This window comes from Gastrolobium bilobum, unplaced genomic scaffold, assembly GCF_033153095.1.
Source record: "Gastrolobium bilobum isolate Gb01-03AN ecotype WA unplaced genomic scaffold, APGP_CSIRO_Gbil_v1 utg31796, whole genome shotgun sequence".
In the NCBI taxonomy this organism is placed as follows: domain Eukaryota; kingdom Viridiplantae; phylum Streptophyta; class Magnoliopsida; order Fabales; family Fabaceae; genus Gastrolobium; species Gastrolobium bilobum.
Window position 1 is genome coordinate 357,409 of NW_026898399.1, and position 20,178 is coordinate 377,586.

Below are 20,178 nucleotides of genomic sequence, written 5' to 3' on the forward strand. Positions count from 1 at the left end.
CGTTAGAATCACAAACTGTCAGCGACGTTCGGAGAAATTGATGACAGAAAAATGGAGTACGAACCGGCTCAGGGTTTTGGAGATCGAAACCCTAAGCGGAAGTGTTTGCTTGGCGTGTGTGTTTTCTGAGTGCTGAAGGTTGCAGAGAGTGAAAGGGGAGAATTTGAATTTGTGGTTGAGTGCTGGGTTTTTTGTGTCTTCAAGTTCAAGACGGGGGAGTGGCAAAAAAAAATGCGGGAAATTTGTTTAGTTTATTTGAAAAAATAAAAATAAAAAATAAAAAAATAAAAAATATATATATATATATATATATAAGAATGCTATACTTACAATCTATCTTCGTTTACAACCTCTTACAACCATATCTTAACCATTGATTTTCATCAATCAACGGTTATTATTTTCCGACGGTTATTATTTTCGCAAATTAATAATGAGGAAGGTTATACTTACAATCTATTTTCGTTTACAACCTCTTACAACCATATCTTAACCGTTGATTTCCGTCAATCAACGGTTATCCTTTATGTGAATTAATAATTAATTAATGAGTTTAATTTGGAAAAATAATAACCGTTGATTGGCAGAAATCAACGGTGTTAAGATATGGTTGTAAGAGGTTGTAAACAAAAATAGGTTGTAAGTATAATCTTTCTCATTAATAATTTAATAAAATTATTAATTCACAATAAATAATAACTATTGATTGATCGGAAATCAACGGTTAAGATATGGTTGTAAGAGTGTATAAACAAAAATATGATGTAAGTATAACCTACCTATCTATCTATCTATATTTGTTGAGAAATAATATTTTATCTATTTTTTTCGTGCCTACTGTACATATTCATTTAAGTAGGTAGAATACAGATGAAAAAATCAACCACAATATCTTATCTCATATTTGTTAAAATTAAGATATTCCAAACATGCATTTTCGGTGGTTGGTATAAAGCAATATTATTAAAATCGGCTCGGTTATTTACCCAGTCAAGGTACCGGGTCACAGGGTCATTGGAAACCAATGGGCCACTGGTTCAATTGCATGACTCGGTAAATATATATAAATTTATAATTTAAATATATTTAAATATATGTAAAAGTTAATATTAATTTAAATATTTAAACTTTATTAATAATACATATCACGCTTCGTATTGCAAGAAAAAAGAAAATATCATGTTTCAAATGCAATGGCTTAGCAAACTACCCATTGAAGACAATAATAAATGCAATATGTACATACCATGCCATTTCCCAAGAAACCCATTATATTCCCATTTCACACGATTTGTATTTCAAAAAAAAAAACCATGTTTCAAATGCAATGGCTTAGCAAACTACTCATTTAAGACAATAATAAATGCAATATGTACATATCACTTCCCAAGAAACCCATTATATTCTCATTTCACACGCTTCCTTCTTTTCAAGCCACTGGTTATCTACTCTCTCTTTTTGGGTAAGCACTCTTCTTCTTCTTTACCATTGTTGCCATGGCATGAAGCATCACCATCGTCTGCTTCGTTGTGCAACGCTTGCCTCCGCCACCTCTACACCAACCAGGTTCTCTGGCGAGAGATCCATACGCCATGTGGCCTTTTCCTGGTGGATCCACTTGCCGACCAAGTCATCTCCACCATCTCCGGCGACGCTTTCCCTTCTTTTCTTTTTTCTGTTGTCTATTTTTGACCCGGCGAGTCACCAATTTTAGTAAAATCGGTTGGTTCACACCGGGTCACACCAGTTTGTTTGCATGTCCGATCCATCACGCTACCCGAACTGGTCACATGACCGGTTTACCGATTTCCGGTTCAAACCGGCCGGTCCGGTCCGGTTCTTATAACACTGGTATAAAGAATAAATAAGTGACTGCGGTTGTAATTTATGTCCAAGAACAATAGCACTACCTCATATGAAACTAATGCAATACTAACCCAATTTGTGTGAGTGATGGCTCCTGTACTTATCTCCATTGCAACTTATTTAAATAATAATATGAAAATTTTACTCTATTCCATTATAAAATATCTAATAACATAATTTTATTTTACTCCATGATTTCATCTTATTCTTACTGCTATTAAATATTTGGGGAAGAATTCATTTACAAATTTTTTTTTACAAATTTTGCAAATTACATTATGTACTGTTGGAAGTATATATTGTAACTTAGTGTACTTCCAGAAATACATAATGTAATTTATAAGAATTTATAAACAAAAAAATTATAAATATAATCCTCCCCTAAATATTTAATTGAACCTGTAAATTCATCCATCGTTGTATACTCACGTTTTAATAGGCTGACAATTTTTAATCAATATGCTAGGATGACTAGAATATTGTATGGAATTTTTGCGTGATGTTCACTGCTGGAACATTCAAGTGTGATAAATTTCAAAATGACTCATTTTGTCAAGTGGGTACAGGAGAAGCCTATGGCAGGGAACCACCATTAATGGGTTAAGCTATGCCAACCATACCAAGTAGGTTTGACATTATTTCACAACCCAAAATCTTAAGGTATTGGTTTCATGACAAAACAAATTAAAATATTTCTATTTTAATAAATAATTATGAAAATATAGTTATTTTGAAATAATTTACGAATTTATTACACTCAGTCATGCCCAAAATACGCGTGACCTCTCACTCATTCACGCCTAGAAAAGGGGGACCCATCTGATGTTGACACGTGGCATAGAAAAAGTCAACAGATTAATCGTAAAATTTTGAAAGGCCATAACTTTTGATTCAAGTGTTCGAATCAGTTGCTTTTTTTTATATTCCACATAACTTTTTTAGAGCTACATGTCAGCAAATACCCGAAGGGGATTTTGCCAAAAAAAAATCGCAAAAATTGCTTTTTTGTGCCTAATTTGGTAATTTTTATCTTTGTGAATTATTTTATTTAAATTTTTACTTCCAACACTAACAAATAATTCTCTTGGAATTTTTCAGTGCTTAGATCTCAAAAAGTTACGTGGAATTAAAAAAAATGCTTAATTCGGACTACCGGGCCAAAAGTTTTAGCCCTTTGAAGTTTTATGATAAACTTGAGCTCATGCAATCAATTACATAGGCCATGTAATCGATTACATTATCCAGTCAACGATCAAACATGTATTTGATAATTTTTGTTTTAAAAATGGGTAAATGGGTCAAAAAGTTAAATAAACATATATTGTCCTCTTTTTTGGAAAATTTTGGGAGATAAATGCTCTTGTGGTGGCATCGTTATTTCAAATTTGAAAAAAAAATTGGAATTTTTTTTGACCAAATCTTATTCAATAAGATATAATTGCGTACATCTCAAAAATTTATGTGGAATAAAAAAATTACCTGATTCGGATACCGAGTCAAAAATTATGGCCTTCCGAAGTTCTACGGTCAAACTGTTAACTTTTTTATGCCACGTGTCAACACTATATGGGTCTAGGCGTGAATGAGTGAGGGGTCACGTCTAAATGAGGCATGAGTGGTCACGCCCATTTTAGGCGTGACTGAGTGTAATAGATCCGTAAATTGTTTCAGGACAACTATATTTTCGTAATTATTTATTAAAATAGCAATATTTTAATTTTTTTTGTCTTGGGTTCGTAGGTCCATATGTTGCATCGACACCGACACGGGATACGAAACACGTTAATTCTAAAAAATGTTAAATTTCGACACGTTAGGACACGTTTTGATATTATATAATATTTTTAATTTTATGTAGTGTATATTATATTTAGTATTCAATAATTTAACAAAAAAATAAAGCTAAACTTATAATATCGGTCAATTTTGCAAAGAAACATAAGATATCCCAAATGTTTACATTAAACTCAATAAAATCGTAATCGTAATCTAACGAATCTAATAGTTGGAACTCAAAATACAACGCAACGTAACTTTTGAACCTTTTTTAAGTCTTTGCAACGAGTATTGGAGTGTCGGGAAGTGTCGGAGTGTTGGAAAGTGTCGGACACGACACATCAGGATTTTTGAAGTGTCGATGCTTCATAGGGTCCATCCATGCCTATTATCAACCAATATGGGACTCATCACTCTTGAATATCCCAACAATCTCCCCCTCAAGTGTGAAACTCACCATTGATATGCTCCCCCTCAACCGAGTACCTAGGCATAAAGTACTCAACCCTCCTCTTAGCCAAACATCTGGCTAGCCCGAGCCCAACCCGGCTCTGATACCACTGTCAGATGGGTCCAGGAGAAATCCCTGACGGAGGACCATCACCAATGGCTAGCTAGGCCAACCACACCAAGTGAGTCCGATACCATGTCATAATCCAAAACTTTAAAATATTGAGTTCATGGGTCCATCCACACCCATTACCAAGTTCAAGTGAGACTCATCATATTTGTATATCCCAACATTCATAAATCCAAGACTCACGTGTAATTATATAATTAAATATTTAGCCTCATTTTTTTTATTTATTACTTTAAGGTTATTGTGCTCTAATACAATGAGCTAGGTCTATATTACTTGAAAATATCTTCAGCAATAAAATGATGGTATCACATTTGGTGAATGAGAGTTGAGCATGTGGGGATAAAAGTATGTGTTCGATCCTCTCCAATACTATCTTTGAAAAGCGTTTAAAACCTTAATTTTGGACCCGTTTAATCTATATTAAACCTATGGGATTACAGGGAGAGACTCTAAAAAAATATCTTCAGCACTTTCTTAGTATTGAAAATTCAGTACCTCTTTTATTAAATTTAGGGGGTAAAATAATGTATGAGAACAGAGACATGTTAGGTGAACAACATGTTTCTTTGGTTACTTGTTGGTGACCTGCTCCTTACAAATGGGAGAAGGAAACAATGACACACAGTGCCCCAAATGTCCCCACCCTTTTGAGAATCGCCTTCATACAATAAGGAACTACGTTGGTTCTCGCATGATTTGGCAAAGGATGGTGAAGCACAAACCATGGAATAATTTCTTCAACCTTAATTTGCAGGATTAGGTGCTAGTCAATATTTCTGTCAAAACAATTAATGGTGCCATCTCATGAATATTTTTCTACATGTTTACTCTTCCTCTACAAGGGTAATTATATACATAAATGGGGACTCTAGGTCCATTGCAAACTAGCTGTCAATCAGCTACAAATAAGGAAATGAAATAACCTGTTACTATTTCTATTTAATACAAATTTCTCCTATGATTATGTAACTGTGTAATAAATGATAAAAATTCCAATAATTATACAGCTCAACAAATATTATCTCATTTCAATACTCCCCTTCAAGTTGGTGCATAGATATCAATCATGCCCAACTTGCTAATTGCTTCTTCAAACACTTTTTCTGATACAACTTTTGTCAAGATGTCGGCTAATTGATCTTCAGATTTGATGTAGGAAAATTGAATAACTTCTTGATCCAACTTTTCCTTGATAAAGTGCCTATCCACTTCTACATGCTTGATTCTATCACGTTGAACTGAATTATGTGCAATTTCAATAGTAACTTTATTATCACAATGTAACTCCATAGGTTGATTGTAGCAGATTCCTAAGTCTTGTAGGATGCTCTTCATTCACACACTCCATGTGCCATTCCTCTAAACTCTACTTCTGCACTCAATCTAGCCACAACTTTCTGCTTCTTACTCTTCCAAGTAACTGGATTGCCTTCAACAAAAGTAAAATATCTCGAAGTTGACTGTCTGGTAGTTTTACCTCCAGCCCAATCTAAATCTATGTAGCCTTTAATTTCGGGACTGTTGTTTTTTGAGAAAAACATACATTTCCCTGGACACCCTTATAAATACCTCAAGATTTGATTCATAGCAGTCATGTGATCCTCACTTGGGTCGTGCATAAATCCGCTCACAACACTAACTGCATAAGCAACATCTGGCCTAGTATGTGATAAATAAATTAGCCCCCTTACTAGCCTTTGATATCTGCCAACATCAGTTTGTACTCGATCAGGATATAAGCCCAACACATGATTCATTTCGATTGGTGTTTCTACTAATTTACATGCTATCATTCCTATTTCTGCAAGTAGATCTAAGATGTACTTTTTTGTGACAAAAAAATCCATTGATTTGATCTAGCAATTTCAATTCCAAGAAAGTCCTTTAATGATCCTAGATCTTTCATTTCAAACTCATTTGCTAAATATTTTTCCAATAACTCCATTTCAAATAAATCATCACCAGTCAAAACCATATCATCAACATATAATGTTAACACTATTACCTTTCCTCCATTGTGTTTTGTGAATAGGGTGTGGTCTGCATTACTTTGTTGTATCCAAACTTCTTCATGGCTAGAGAGAACCTGCCAAACCAAGCTCTAGGTGATTACTTGAGGCTGTGTAGTGCTTTTTTTAATCTACACACTTCATTTCCCTTCAAGTTAGCATTTTTGATGTCTGATGGAATTTCCATATATACTTCTTCTTCTTCTAATTCTCCATTTAAAAATGCATTCTTTACATCAAATTGCTTGAGTGGCCAATCTCTGTTAGCTGCTATAGAAATTAGAATACAAATTGTGTTCAGTTTTGCTACTGGTGCAAATGTATCTTGGTAATCAACCCCGTATTTTTGTGTGTATCCCTTAGAAATTAATTTGGCTTTATATCTGTCAAGGTTGTCATCTGCTTTATGCTTCATAGTAAACACCCATTTGCATCCAATTGGTTTCTTCTCGGTTGGTAAAGGAACCAAGTCCCATGTTGAGTTTTTTGTAAGGCCTTCATTTCTACATTCACGGCTTCCTTCCAATTTGGATCATCCAAAGCATCCTGCACATTGTTAGGAACAAATATACTAGACAATTGATTAACAGATGCAATATATGATTCTAACAACCTATGATTGGACATGTAGTTACCTATAGGGTATTTGACCTTAGCGTTTGGATCTGGTTCATATAGTTGTTCTGGTACACCTTTGTTTGGTCTTTGTGACACTCTAACAGGTAAGATTGGACCATCTATGATAGTAATAAAAGGTTCATTTGAAGAAATAGGAGTATGATTAGTGTTTACCTCATGTATGGATTCATGAACATCCAGGGATGATGCCTCAGTTATAGGTGTTAGACGTATAGCAAAGTCATTCATGGGAGGGGTAGCATCCGGTTCAGGAGTGTGTTGAAGAGCTGTAGGGCAGTGAAAATGAGGAGTAGCCGTTTGAGTTTAATTATTGAGCAAAAAAAGGTGGACATTTCTTCTCCAATAGTAGGTATCTCCCCCTGAGAAGAAGTAACAAAATCTCCCCCTGAATAATATGGTTCCAATTCTCAAAAAGACACGTCTATGGTGACATGCATTTTGTGGAGAATGGAATCATAACACCTGTAACCTTTTCGTACATCAGACGAACCCACAAATACACATTCTTAGCACAAGGATCCAATTTGTTTCGTAATACCTTGGGGATATAGATATACACAGTGCACCCAAAAACACGAGGCTCAAGGTTGGGAATATAAGGAATGGAGAAATAAGATTCCAGTGTCTGTTGTGGAGTTTTAAAGTGAAGGGCGCTAGATGGAGTACGGTTGATGAGGTAGGCAGCAGAAACAACAGCTTCACCCCAAAAGGTTTTAGGAAAATTCATACAAAAAAAAGAGGCACAAACCACTTCTAGTAGTTGTCTATTTTTCGTTCAGCGAGGCCATTTTGTTGGGGTGTATAAGGGCAAGAGGTTTGGTGTCGGATCCCCTGTGTTCTCAAGAAATCAAGAAATCGGTCATCTAAATATTCCATGCAATTATCAGATCGTAGAAATTTGAACCTTAGACTGATGTTGGGTTTGGACCTTGCTGTAAATTTTTTGAAGGCAACAAAAACATCACTTTTGTGTATTAACAGTGACAACCAAGTCATCCGGGTATATTCATCAATAAAAGTCACATAATAGTAAGCAAGGCACCTTTGCAAGGCCCCAAACATCGGAATGAACAACTTGAAATGGAATAGAACTTTTATTAATACTAGGAAAATAAGGAACTCTATGACTCTTGGCCAATTCACAAGTGTTGCATTTGAAATCAGCATTATTAAAATGGAAAAAAAACTGAGGAAATAACTTTTTCAGATAACTAAAGGAAATGTGACCAAGTTTTCGATGCCAAAGCCAAATGGTAGCACATGACTGTTCTGGACCGGTTGTTGCACATGTAATAGCCAAAGAAGGATGGCTAGGATCAGGGACCTCCAAGAAGTAAAGCTGGCCACATTTAACACCATAACCAAGAGTCGTCCGAGTGGGGATGTCCTGAAAAACACAGTGAGAGGGAAGAAAGGTTACTGAACAGTTAAGCTTTGAAGTTAATTGGCTGACTGTAATACCCCAGATTATATAAAATAATATTAATAATATAATAATAAAATTAAAGTTAAAATTTTAATAATATTGGTATTCAATACTTTTTTTGTAATTAATAACAATGAGTCGACAATAGTCGAAATAATAAGAAATTAAAAAGAAGAGAAAAATAATTGTGCGAAGCCCAGCCTATGCCTGAGCCCTAAACTTAAGCTATAAATAGAGCCTACCCTGACCTAGCTAACCTTCAATATTTCTCTTCTACTCCTTTTCTCCTCTATTATTCTATCTCTTCTTACTTCAAAAGCTTATTTTATTTCTATATTCTTTTGGTTATCAACCAGTTCTCTGCCCCAAATTATTTTTCCTTTTAGAAGTTAGCGAAACGGAGACCAGGTAATCTTAATCCCTAGGTTCTCTTATGTTGTTTGTGCCCTTAGGTTATTTTCTTTATATTTGAAATTTGGTATATGTAACCCTAATCCCTAGGTATTTGTAGGTTATATTTTGTATGAATTTTGTTTGTAATCCTAATACTTAGAGCACTACAATTTTGTTTTATAAAAATTTATCCTAGTTCCTAATCTTTAATTATTTTTAAATTTTTATATTATTTGGGAACTTTATTGGGTTTTGACCCCTAGAAAATAATAGGGTTATTTATAAATTTAGTATATTATTTGAGAACTTGTTGGGTTTAACCCTAGAAATTTATAGGATTAATTAAATGAGTATTATTAGGGAACTTTATTGGTTTTTTTTTTTGGTTTCCCAAGGTATCCTCCAGTCGACAGCCGAAGACTAATCCTTTCGAGGCGGGAGATCACATTAAGTGGGTAAACCTCTCCCAACAAAGCCGTTTCCATACGCACGGTCAGGGATCGAACCCCTATCAGCATGCTTAAGGAACCCAGCTATCTACCAACTATGCTGGGTTTTACTTTCTATGGAAAAATTTATTATGTGAGCAATATGTTTGGGAATAAACTTAATACTTTGATGGTGATAGATAACAAATGATAATATAAATTTTACCTTTGATAAAATGATGAAAAATTGATTTTGTGCGATATATGTGCGATATGAGTCCTATTGAATAATTATGGAAATTGATTTTGATACCCTATAAATTATGATGATAGACATTTGGATTATGATAATGGATATGAGTTGAACTTTATTTTGAATATTTTAATACTCTTGAATAGTATGGAAAGTTATGATGACCTTGAGCAACTGACATATTGAAAGAAGAAAATTTCAAATATGATAATTGTGACATGATTGAATTTTGATGATTGTGTGTGATTGTAATTAATTAATTAGTGAGAGGATAGCTTTGGGATGGTACCTCCTAAAGTGATGAACACAACCTTTGGGCTTTATGCCTCCAATATATTTATACGATGTGAACAGATATTATCCGTTCTTCCCAAAGTAGTGTTTGGCAGTGTTTTCCGAGATACTAGTAGCAACTTTGGGAAAAGGTGTACATACTAGGAAGAGATGTTTTGATAATGACCTATTTGATTATTTGTGACTGGCAGAGTTTCTTGGGTCACATGGTAGACTGGTAGGGTTTCCCGGGTCTATGGTTCTCTTCCCACTAAAATAATTTAATAAAGATAATTCATGAATATTAAATTATTATTTGAGTCAAATTATTATTTGATTACATCTTTTATATTGAGTTATATATTTATTTTTGATTAAGATTACCTGCTCTGCTGACTTTTGTGTTTGTGTTTGTTTGACTGCAATGATCCTTCGGGAGAGCAGACTTTCAGTGAAACAGGTTCCAAAGGATGGGGCTAGCAGTGGGCACTGGGCAGTGAGGATAACAACTCATATATTTCTAGCTAGCTCTAGAGTTTAAAGACTTTTATGAGTTTCAATAAATATATAAGACATGTTTCTTTCAGTTAAACTTTAGTTTTTGGTTTTATTTTAATGTAATAAAGTTAGACTTGCACGTGTCCCTGTACAGGTGCAGCGATAACAATTCCCCAAATTAGTTTTAGATTAGCTTCCGCAATAGTTATAAGATCTTAATAAATAATTAAATGTTGTTTTGTTTGAGAATTTCTCTATTATAGGAATATTTTATTGTTGTTAAAATTGTTAGAAATTTTAGGGTGTTACACTGACAGAGAGTAAGTTATATTCAAGAGAGGGTACAACCAACACAGAGTCTAGAAATAAGCTATCAGAAAGGGTTAAGGATCCTTGACCAGTAATTTTTGAGGTACCTCCATTGGAAGTGGAAATAACGGATTCGAAAGAATTACAGAGATTGAACAACTGGGAAGAATCTTTAATCATATGATCAGAAGCACCTTTGTCAATTATCCAAATACTGTTGTTTGACAATGTAAAGAAAGCAAGAGACTTACCAAAAATACCGGATTGAGTAAAATTGGCAGCAGGGACAGGAGCATCTCTAGCGGAGACAATGGTCATGGCTTTGGCAGGTATTTTCTTCCGGGGAATTAATTGAAATTCCACCATTCAGGATACTCAATCAACTCATAACACATTTGTTTAGAATGACCAGAATCACCACAATAAAAGCAAACCAAGGAGAATTTACAACTAGAGAGATGCTCTGCGCGAGATTTTTCGAACTGAGGAAGTTGTCCAGTGCGAGAATTATGGGCCAGCAAGGCTAAAGATTTAGAGGAGGTTTTGGGATTGTTCATGGGAAAAGAGAAATTCAAAATGGGTAACAGGAAAAAGAAATTCGGGTCAGGCAAATTGATATTGAGTAAAAGAAAAAGAATACGATGTGGGAGTTTTAATGAAAATAGGTTCCTGGATCAGAACACAACTGATACAATGTCAAAACAATGGTGTCATCTAATGAATATTTTCCTACATGTTTATTCTTCCTCTACATGGGTAATTATATACATAAATAGGGACTCTAGGTCCATTACAAATTAGCTGTCAATCAACTACAAATAAGGAAATGAAATAACATATTACTATTTCTATTTAATACAAATCTCCTATGATTATGTCAATCAACTGCAAATAAGGAAAATAATCTATTTAATACAAATCTCTTATGATTATATAACTGTGTAATCAATGATAAAAATTTCAACAATTGTACAGTTCAACAAATATTATCTCATTTCAACAATGTCGACACCTACAAACATGGGAGCGGAGAATAGACATTCGCTGTAAAGAACCAATTCAACCTAAAATCTTAAAGTTTTGAGTTGAAGTGATTCTTTATATGATATTAGAGCTTTAGTGATCACATGGTCACAAGTTTAATCCTCACTACCTCATTTTCAAGTGGAATTAAATAAGTACAAGGTAAAACCAAAAAAATTGAGACTGTGCAATATTCACACCTCAAGTCTAAAAGGCTCCTGCGTGAGGGGATGTGTTTAGAGCTGTCAAAATGGGCCAGCCCGGCCCGTTAGGCCCTTGCCCGCACGGGCCAGGGCCAAAAGGCCCACGGGGCCAAAAAGCCCGCATATCATAGAGCCTGCATGGGCCAAAAAATCATATAACCCCACGGGTTAGGGCCAGCCCGCGGGCCAAAAATCAACTATATTTTAACAACACTGTCCAGTTTCTTCATAAGATCTTTAATTTTCTCAGCAGCTTGATACATATTTTTCTGTTTGATTTCTTCCAATAGCAAACGACAAGTTCTGTATCTAGGCACAATATCTTGATCAATCATCTCCTCAAACAGAGAGTAAACCCACTTGCATCTATCTGCTCTACAAAGCCCGTGAATTAGCAAAGTATAGGTTGAAACATCAAGACCAATATGATGTTTATTAACCATTCCATTTAATATATCATTCAACCAAGTATCTATTTTTCTAGTTTTAAAGCATGACTTGATCAATGGGTGGTAAGTCTGAACATGAGGCTTACAGAGGCCTGAATCTTCCATCTCCTTCAGTATGTCAAAAGCTCTGTTTTCTTGTGCATAATGACAATACATAGAAATCACTGAATTATAGGTGGATGCATTTGGGGCAACACCAGCCTTAGGCATCTCCACTTTGAAAACATAGGTAGCATTATCTATTCTGCCTGCTCTACCTAATGTATAAATGAATGAATTGTAGAAAAGTGTATCAGGCCTACATCCATTCGACCTCATTCTCTCAACAACTTGCAAAGCTTCCTCAAATTTTCCAGCCTTTGCTAGTGCACACATGATGGTAGTAAAAGTGACCACATTTGCAGAGCAATCTTGAGCTTGCATTTCATCAAGAAGCTTATAGACCCTGTTAAAATTCTGTTCTTGACAATAACATTGAATGATGGTGGTAGAGCCGGCAAAACGGGCTCGGCTCGGCGGGCCAACCCGCCCAACTCGTCAAATGGGGCGGGGTGGGCTGAGTTTTTCAACCCATCTCAAAAGCGAGGCGGGACGGGGCAGGCTCATTTTTTGGCGGGTTGATGGCGGGCATAGGCGGGCCAAGGTGGGTCAGTGAAAAATAGGCTCGGGCTGGCGGGCCAACCCGCCCAACCCGCCAAACGGGGCGGGGCGGGCTGACTCATTTTTTGGCGGGGCGGGGCGGGCCGCCCACTTTGCCACCTCTAGATGGTGGAATAACTTTCAACACAAGGGCGACAACATATGCAAAAGGAATAACGGAGAGTGGCACAAAACATTGACTGCATTGGGGATGGCTTCAGTAAATTTCGAAAAAACCATGGTCATGAAAAGAGCCATAGGTGGTGATAATTAGGAACTGAATGCTTCACAATATAATCACACAGAAAAAAAAATAGCACCGAGTCTTTGAGCAACTTGTCAATGAGAACTGACATCTTATGTGAGCAATTTATATAGCCATATATATTGAACCATAATACAGCTATGTAAGTTAAGTTTTCCATTTTTTGGTAGTTTCATCAAGTTTGAATGAAATAAAACTAAAAATTGAACTCAATGCAGGAAATCACAGAAACAAAAATGAAAAAAAAGGATTCTAACAAGGAGCAAAATCTAGATATGCCGCTATACTAACAGTCTAAACTTAAAAAAGGAGAAAAAGAAAAATACAGAACAAAAAAAAATACAGAGGGTTTTATGCATGGAATTGAATGAATTGCTGAAAATAAGAAAAGGAGATTAGGGACTCACCACCATGGTGTTTCCCGAAGAAAGAGTTGTGGCGGAGGTTGGTTCGTGGTGGCTCGGCCTGATGGATGAGATCTTTCGAAGAAATCGGAAGAAGAAAACCATGAAAGAGAGAGAAATGAGAAATTGGGGTTTTAGGGTTTAGAAAAAAAAAAGAGTGAGCTGGCTGGTGGTTAACCCCATCCTAACCCAAAAGAAATGAGGGTTAATGGGGTTAGGGTAAAAAATAACCCTCTTATATGTAGGCTAAAAAAAAGGGGCTAAAGATTGGGGCTGTAGGGCCGAGCCTGCGGGCTAGGGGCTGTTTTGAGTTGAATTGATTTTTTACAGACTCGCCGCTGCTGGTCTTTCGTATTGTGTGTTGGCATGGCATATATAGAAGGATAGGAACCAATTTGTGTTTGAAAATTGATCATCTACGGATTATAGCATTGTTCGTAAGTCCATATCTATTTTTGTGACATGTGTATTCCTCAAATGAACTGCTGCAACTGACAGGTTGGAGAAATGCTCCTAGGACAGAACACTATATCAATTGGGTGTTTCCTCCAGACGGATGGAATAAGATCAACGTTGATGGCTTCTACAAGTCTCAAGACCAATACTCCAGTTGTGGTGGGGTCTTAAATGAATAGTTCTGACCACTAGATCCTCAGCTTTTACAAGAGGCTTGGGTATGGAAATTCCCTGTCTGCGGAACTATGGGGATTCCTTTTGGGTTTGCAACTTCCCTGTCATCACTCGTATCCCTTGTGAACGGAACAAGTGATCAGGATTGGGGCGTGCAAGAGTTCGTTACTCCTTCAGATGGATGTTTGAGTCTCTTGGTCACTGATGCTATGGGAGTGGGTCTCCAAGAATGTGTGTCCTAGTTTATTTTTTGTTTTTTCTTGTTAAATTGTCCAAGAAGAAAAAAGTATTAATGGAATTGACTTTACCCATTTTATCTACCATTTTATGGTTATTGCTATCTAAGTCCCATTTTTTTTGAGTAAATAAGTACCTACTCATGTAATACCAGAGATATATCACTCAAGGAGCTGAGTATCTCAATGTGTGGGTGCTTAAGCAGGCAATGGTATAGACCAAAGTTCTTGAAGAGTTATCTTGAGTGCAGTCTCGAAGGAAGCTAAAAAAAAAAAGGAAATATGTATAGGCCACGATGGCTCTAAAATCTGGCAAAGTAATAGTTCATAAAAATGTAGAATATAAAATACCTTTTTGATGGGAGAAAAGGTATATATATATATATATATATATAGGGTTTTATAAGAGTTATGTTGTAGGAAAAGTTATTGTGTAATGTTATAGAGATTCGTTTTGCGTGCCTTAATTTTTTATTTATTTTTTTGTTTTAAAAAGTGTGGGCCCCACAAAATGTTGTGAGAGTAGGAAAGTTTGTTGTGTTATGTTAAAAGATAAAATGAAAACCCATATATATATATATATAGACGGGAAATATTCCTTAATGAGGAGGTGTGAGCCTAACCATTAGCCAATTACTCGCTAGTGCAATGAAGGGTTGCTTCACCATCGTGCATATGCAATGATGAGCTATGCACGGGAGTGAGGGATCTCCTATGGTAAGGTCAATGTGCTCATTATAGGGAGGCATTGATGGGTCCTTGCAGCGCGACCCAATATATAGGCTCCAATATATAGGCTATGAAAACCATCCAGAACTATTATTTACATCATTTTCATACAACACACAAGTTGTTTATGTCACATTATGTCAACCCATGTAAGTTAGTGACGAGAATATACAATTTTCAAGTTGAATTATTTATGTTGTGTCGTGTCGTCCCATATATATAATATATAAATTGTGTTTGTATTAAAAGATATTTTAACATATTTATTCATGTCGTGTTCGAATTGATTACATGTACCTCAACTAGATATATCCGCTTACATGAATTCTCACCTATGTAGCACCGATACGGACATTGGACACGTGACACGATACGACACGACACTCTGACACGTTAATTTTAAAAAATGTTAGATTTTGACACGTTAGGACACGTTTTGATATTAAATAATATTTTTAATTTATGTAGTGTATATTATATTTAATATTCAATAATTTAACAAAAAAATGAAACTAAACTTATAATATTTATCAATTTTGCAAAGAAACATAAGATATCCCAAATATTTATATTAAACTCAATAAAATGGTAATCGTAATCCAACAAATCTAATAGTTAGAAATAAAAACTCAACGCAACGTAACCTTTGAACCTTTTTTTGAATTTCTATAATGCATGTTGGAGTGTCGGAGTGTCGAAGAGTGTCAGATACGACACGTTAGGATTTTTGAAGTATCGGTGCTTCATAGATTCTCACCGTAGATCTTAGAGAGTTAATAAACTCATTACTAATACGGAAAGAAGCAATATTAACAAATACGTGCATTACATATATTAAATTTTACAATTTGCACACATATACAACAAACACTTTAACCAGGAAAAACTTAAATATGAAGCACAGCCTAACAACCATTTTTACCTCCCTCCATCAAGCCAAAACAAAATACATAATAAAATCAAAGATATAAATAGTTGCACAAATTAATGATATACAATTAATATATATGCGTACATTCAATGGAGCTAGATAGAGCAGAGATCACCAGCAGTTGAGCACATACAAGAGTTGTTGTTGCAGAGGCAGCTGTATATGCATTATGAATGATTATTAATTATTTATGAGAACGACCCTCTAATGTTTCTTTCTAATATGATCACGTCATATAAAAAAATCTCAATCATTGATCCATTTAACAGAAAATAATTATTTTAATTAATGGCTGAGAGAATTTTCATGTAATTGAGATTATGTTAATTAGAAAGAGATAATTAATTAATTGCCATTATTATTTAGCGAGGTCCAGTAGTAGCAGAGGAACTTCCTTTGACAATGTTTTGAACAATAACATCACCAACACTTTCTCCAATACCCTCAACGATGCCTCCAATGAATTCAATAACAACTTGGGAAGCAACTTTAGCAGCAGCAGCAAGCATGCTTGGTTTTTGAGGTGGCTTAATGCCATTAGCTTGGAGCCCATTAATCTTGCTCTTTGCACAAACTGCATGAAGATGGTAATCACAAACAGTGCAACGGTACACTTTCCCTGACCTTCTCTTCTTGCACTCACCACAAACAACGCCACCAGAATCTCCACTTGATGGTGTTGTGGTCACGGGGGTGGTTGGCATGACTCTGAGTGTGTGTGGATGTGGTGCATATTCAATTTCTGTGTTGAGCATAGCACAGCATGGATGCATCTGAAACGCACATGCAATGCATAAGAAGGCAAAACCTTTTGTCGGTTTCCCACAAACGTCGCATTTCGATTTAGCCATCCCGCTTTTCCCTGAAGTCAATATATACATAGAATTTAATTTAGGTGTAGTACTCTTAATGAAAAACTATATATTATATATTTATATCTAATAAACTATATGTTATTATATTATTTAATGATTTTGGTATCTCACATAATTATTAATATAGTTAATTTCATTATATTTGATACAGTTGATTTGAATATAATCTACGGTGATAAAAAGGTAATAAGAGTATGAAGATTAAATAGATAGGCAACATAATCATTTATTTTTTTATTATTATATGTATAAAATAATATTTTTTAATAATAATATATTATTAGTGTTAATAGTTAGTCCCTTCCTAAAAAAATATTTGTAATAGTTAACTCCTCTCATTAATCGTAATAACAAATGTAACTTTGAAGTGGATCGATTCCTCGGCGAAGCACTTTGGGGCCAATGATAAAATCCTTATCCCGCAAAAGGGATTAATTTTATCTAAATGAATGGCGCCATCCTAGCTAGAAAAAAATTTAAAAAAGATAGTATATAATGAATTGATTTGACAATTTACATTATTTAAGTCTGAAGTCTTTTCACCGGGAGTGTTTGGATCGGGAGAAAAAAAATTTCACCAAGAAAATAGAATTACTAGGAATATTATTGGAAAGTGATTTTAGTAGAAAAGTTTGAAAAAAGTTGTTTGATATGTTAAAATGTTACCAGAGAAATTGGGTTAAATTTTCTGAGTGTATGTTTGGTTAAAGGTAAAATATTAATGAGATAATTGATTAAATATTTTAAAATACCCTCTCTTTTTAAAATTTGATGAGGATATTTTAGTCTGTATCCTTGGTCCCCTACTTTACCCATTTAGCTGGTCAACTAAAATATCATCTCTAAATTGTCTTTTTGAACAGTAATTTTTGCATGCAATTCTCAAATGCTATGCATCTGTGGTGCTTGGGGAAAAATTCAAAATCTCTCTACCAAACCTGGCTTATCCAGTTTGCCAAGCATAGGAAAATTTTGAAATAAACGCCACCCCTTGGGGTAATCTCATTTTTTTAAGAAAAAATTACTACAAACGCAAAATATTTATTACAGTAGTGAGATTCTATAGTCTTTTTTTATATTACTTTAAGAACTTTAAGGTAAGTTTGGTTTTTTTATATTATTTTCTTTGTGAAATTTGTGTGGTAATTCAAGTTAAATTTTAGGTATTTATTACTTTTTCTTTAAGCAGAAATATATTAAAAAATATATGTGCGACAAACTTAATTTATGTATTGAATATTTATTATGGTTTCCTCAAAAAGTTAGTTCAGGCTCTACCACTTTCCAAATTTCAAGTGAAATATTTTTTTTTTTTTTTTTGATAACAGAAATATTTTTATCCTTACAACTGATCAATCAACTGTTTTAAATAGCTGAGGTTTAGCCTTATTAATATCAGCGATCGACAATTAAAATAATCACAGTTTAAGGTGAGGCCATGTATAATGAATTTTTTTTAAAAAAATTATATGAAAAATATTGGATTTTGAAATATTTTAAGGAGAGCCAAACCCCCCATTAGTGTTACACATGCACAAAAACATATATATCACCTATTCTAAAAATGGTATACTTAAAATTTTCAAAAACTTTTTTTATAGCCGTTGGATTAAAAAAATTCATGAGATATACTAAATTCATAAACTTTCATAAATTTCAAATATGAATCGGGTTAATTTAGTTATTTTATATATAATATGGTTTTTAAACCATATTATATTATAAAAACTATAATATGTTTATTAAAATAAATACAAAACTATTTAATCATATACTCATGAATATATGCAATTGATCTCAAATTTAATTTACATAATTATTACAATAATATCATATGATTGAATTGTCAAATTGGTATTTACCAAAAAAAAAATAAAAAAAGAATTGTCAAATTGGTAAAATTTATATTCTATATAAAAAAAGAATGATGTCAGTGTACATGGATGGAGTAACAGTAAGTGAATATATACCTAGAGAGGAAGGGAGAAGGTAGTAATTAATTACCTGGTTTGGAATGGAACAACATTGGGTGTTGGGAGTGCAAAGGATGAGCCTTAAGGGCAGGAGGAGCCATGGCACAGAAATCATGAAGCTGAAAATCACATTGTTGACAAACAAACCTCTTGCCAGAACCATATTCCTTGCATCCTGTGCAAGTAAAGAGGTCTTTGATGTCAATCATTAACAAAGGGTGTTGTGGGTGACTGCAGTGAATGATTTCTTCACCAAATATGAGTTGTGGTGAGGTAGGGAATTCCACTTGAGTAGGTGACTTTTTGGTGACAAAAGTAGTGGCTGTGGAATAATATTGATCACTATTAGGTGATGGGTATTGGTATTCCACGGATGGTGGTGGTGGAGAATTTTGCAGTGGCAAGGTTCTTGTTTTCTTCACTTGTTTTTGCTTCATCATCATCACTCAAATGGTTTTATAAATTACTGTTTCAGTTTCACACCCTGCTAGCTATTCCAAACTCTATTTCTTTGTTGTGTCTCTGTGTGTGTATTATAGAAAATGGCTAGACATTGTGGAGAATATATATTGAGGTACATGAGTCACACTATTCATATAATTCATTATTGGAAAGAGGATGCTATACGCATCAAGGCATCTTGCATGTGTATGTTTTGTTTATGATGCTTTGTGTTTCTCGCATAAATTTTTTGTGCTACTCTTGCACTAAGATTCAGTGCATCTCATTAATGAAAGCATTACATATCATATGAGAAAGAAAAAATTTGACAGAAAAAAAAAAACTTTAACTGATATATAATATTCATATTAGTGGAATGTACTGAATTTTTGGTGCAATACAAAGATTTATTGGTGCTTCTGCCACCTCGTGCTACCCTGTAACTTGTTCTTCTCCTTCGGTCTTGTGGACCTGTCTAATCCTTATGACCTTATGGACTCAAATCTTGTGTCACAGTCACATCTTTATTTTATTTATTTTTCAATTTTGTCCCTATAATTAGTTGATAACATCCTCTCTTTTAGTTGAGATTTATTTATTTATTTATTTTGAACTGGAATTTTTTCTATTTATTAAAAAAAAAAAACAGAACATTAAAGTAAAAATTTAAGTTCCTCCCCTAAAAGAAGCTAAAATAACTTTAAAAAGAACCTATTAAATTTTTTATTTTGGTCTCCTATATATAATTACATTGATGATTAAGTTTTTGGTGCTTTAAGAATATTCATAAACTAAAACAAAAAATTTTAAAATGTATCTTTAATCTTCACTTAAGCTTAATCCAAATGTATAAAATATATAGGCAGACAATCTAATAAAAATGCTAAGTTTGTCATAGTAAAAATAAAATAAAATAGATACCAACAA

The 20,178-nt window shown here is 34.2% G+C and overlaps 2 protein-coding genes across 2 annotated transcripts; both read right to left on the bottom strand.

Moving 5' to 3' along the window:
* Positions 1-11,876: 11,876 nt before the first annotated feature.
* On the bottom strand, positions 11,877-12,551 carry LOC133315728 (pentatricopeptide repeat-containing protein At3g04130, mitochondrial-like). Its single transcript, XM_061517390.1, has one exon. It carries the CDS (start codon positions 12,549-12,551, stop codon positions 11,877-11,879), a length of 675 nt encoding a protein of 224 aa, XP_061373374.1.
* Positions 12,552-16,324: 3,773 nt separating this feature from the next.
* Positions 16,325-19,253, bottom strand: LOC133315730 (protein VACUOLELESS GAMETOPHYTES-like). Its single transcript, XM_061517391.1, has 2 exons — positions 18,842-19,253; positions 16,325-16,824 (listed from the first exon to the last, which is right to left on the bottom strand). Exons 1-2 carry the CDS (start codon positions 19,251-19,253, stop codon positions 16,325-16,327), a joined length of 912 nt encoding a protein of 303 aa, XP_061373375.1.
* Between the last annotated feature and the right edge of the window lie 925 nt (positions 19,254-20,178).

What these genes read in the sequence shown, in the direction of transcription:
- LOC133315728 (XM_061517390.1), bottom strand. Translation starts at nt 12,551, where the DNA reads ATGCAAGCTCAAGATTGCTCTGCAAATGTGGTCACTTTTACTACCATC.
- LOC133315730 (XM_061517391.1), bottom strand. Translation starts at nt 19,253, where the DNA reads ATGATGATGAAGCAAAAACAAGTGAAGAAAACAAGAACCTTGCCACTG. An exon ending in GTTGTTCCATTCCAAACCAG is followed by an intron (nt 16,825 to 18,841) that starts GTAATTAATTAC and finishes TATTGACTTCAG; the next exon opens with GGAAAAGCGGGATGGCTAAA.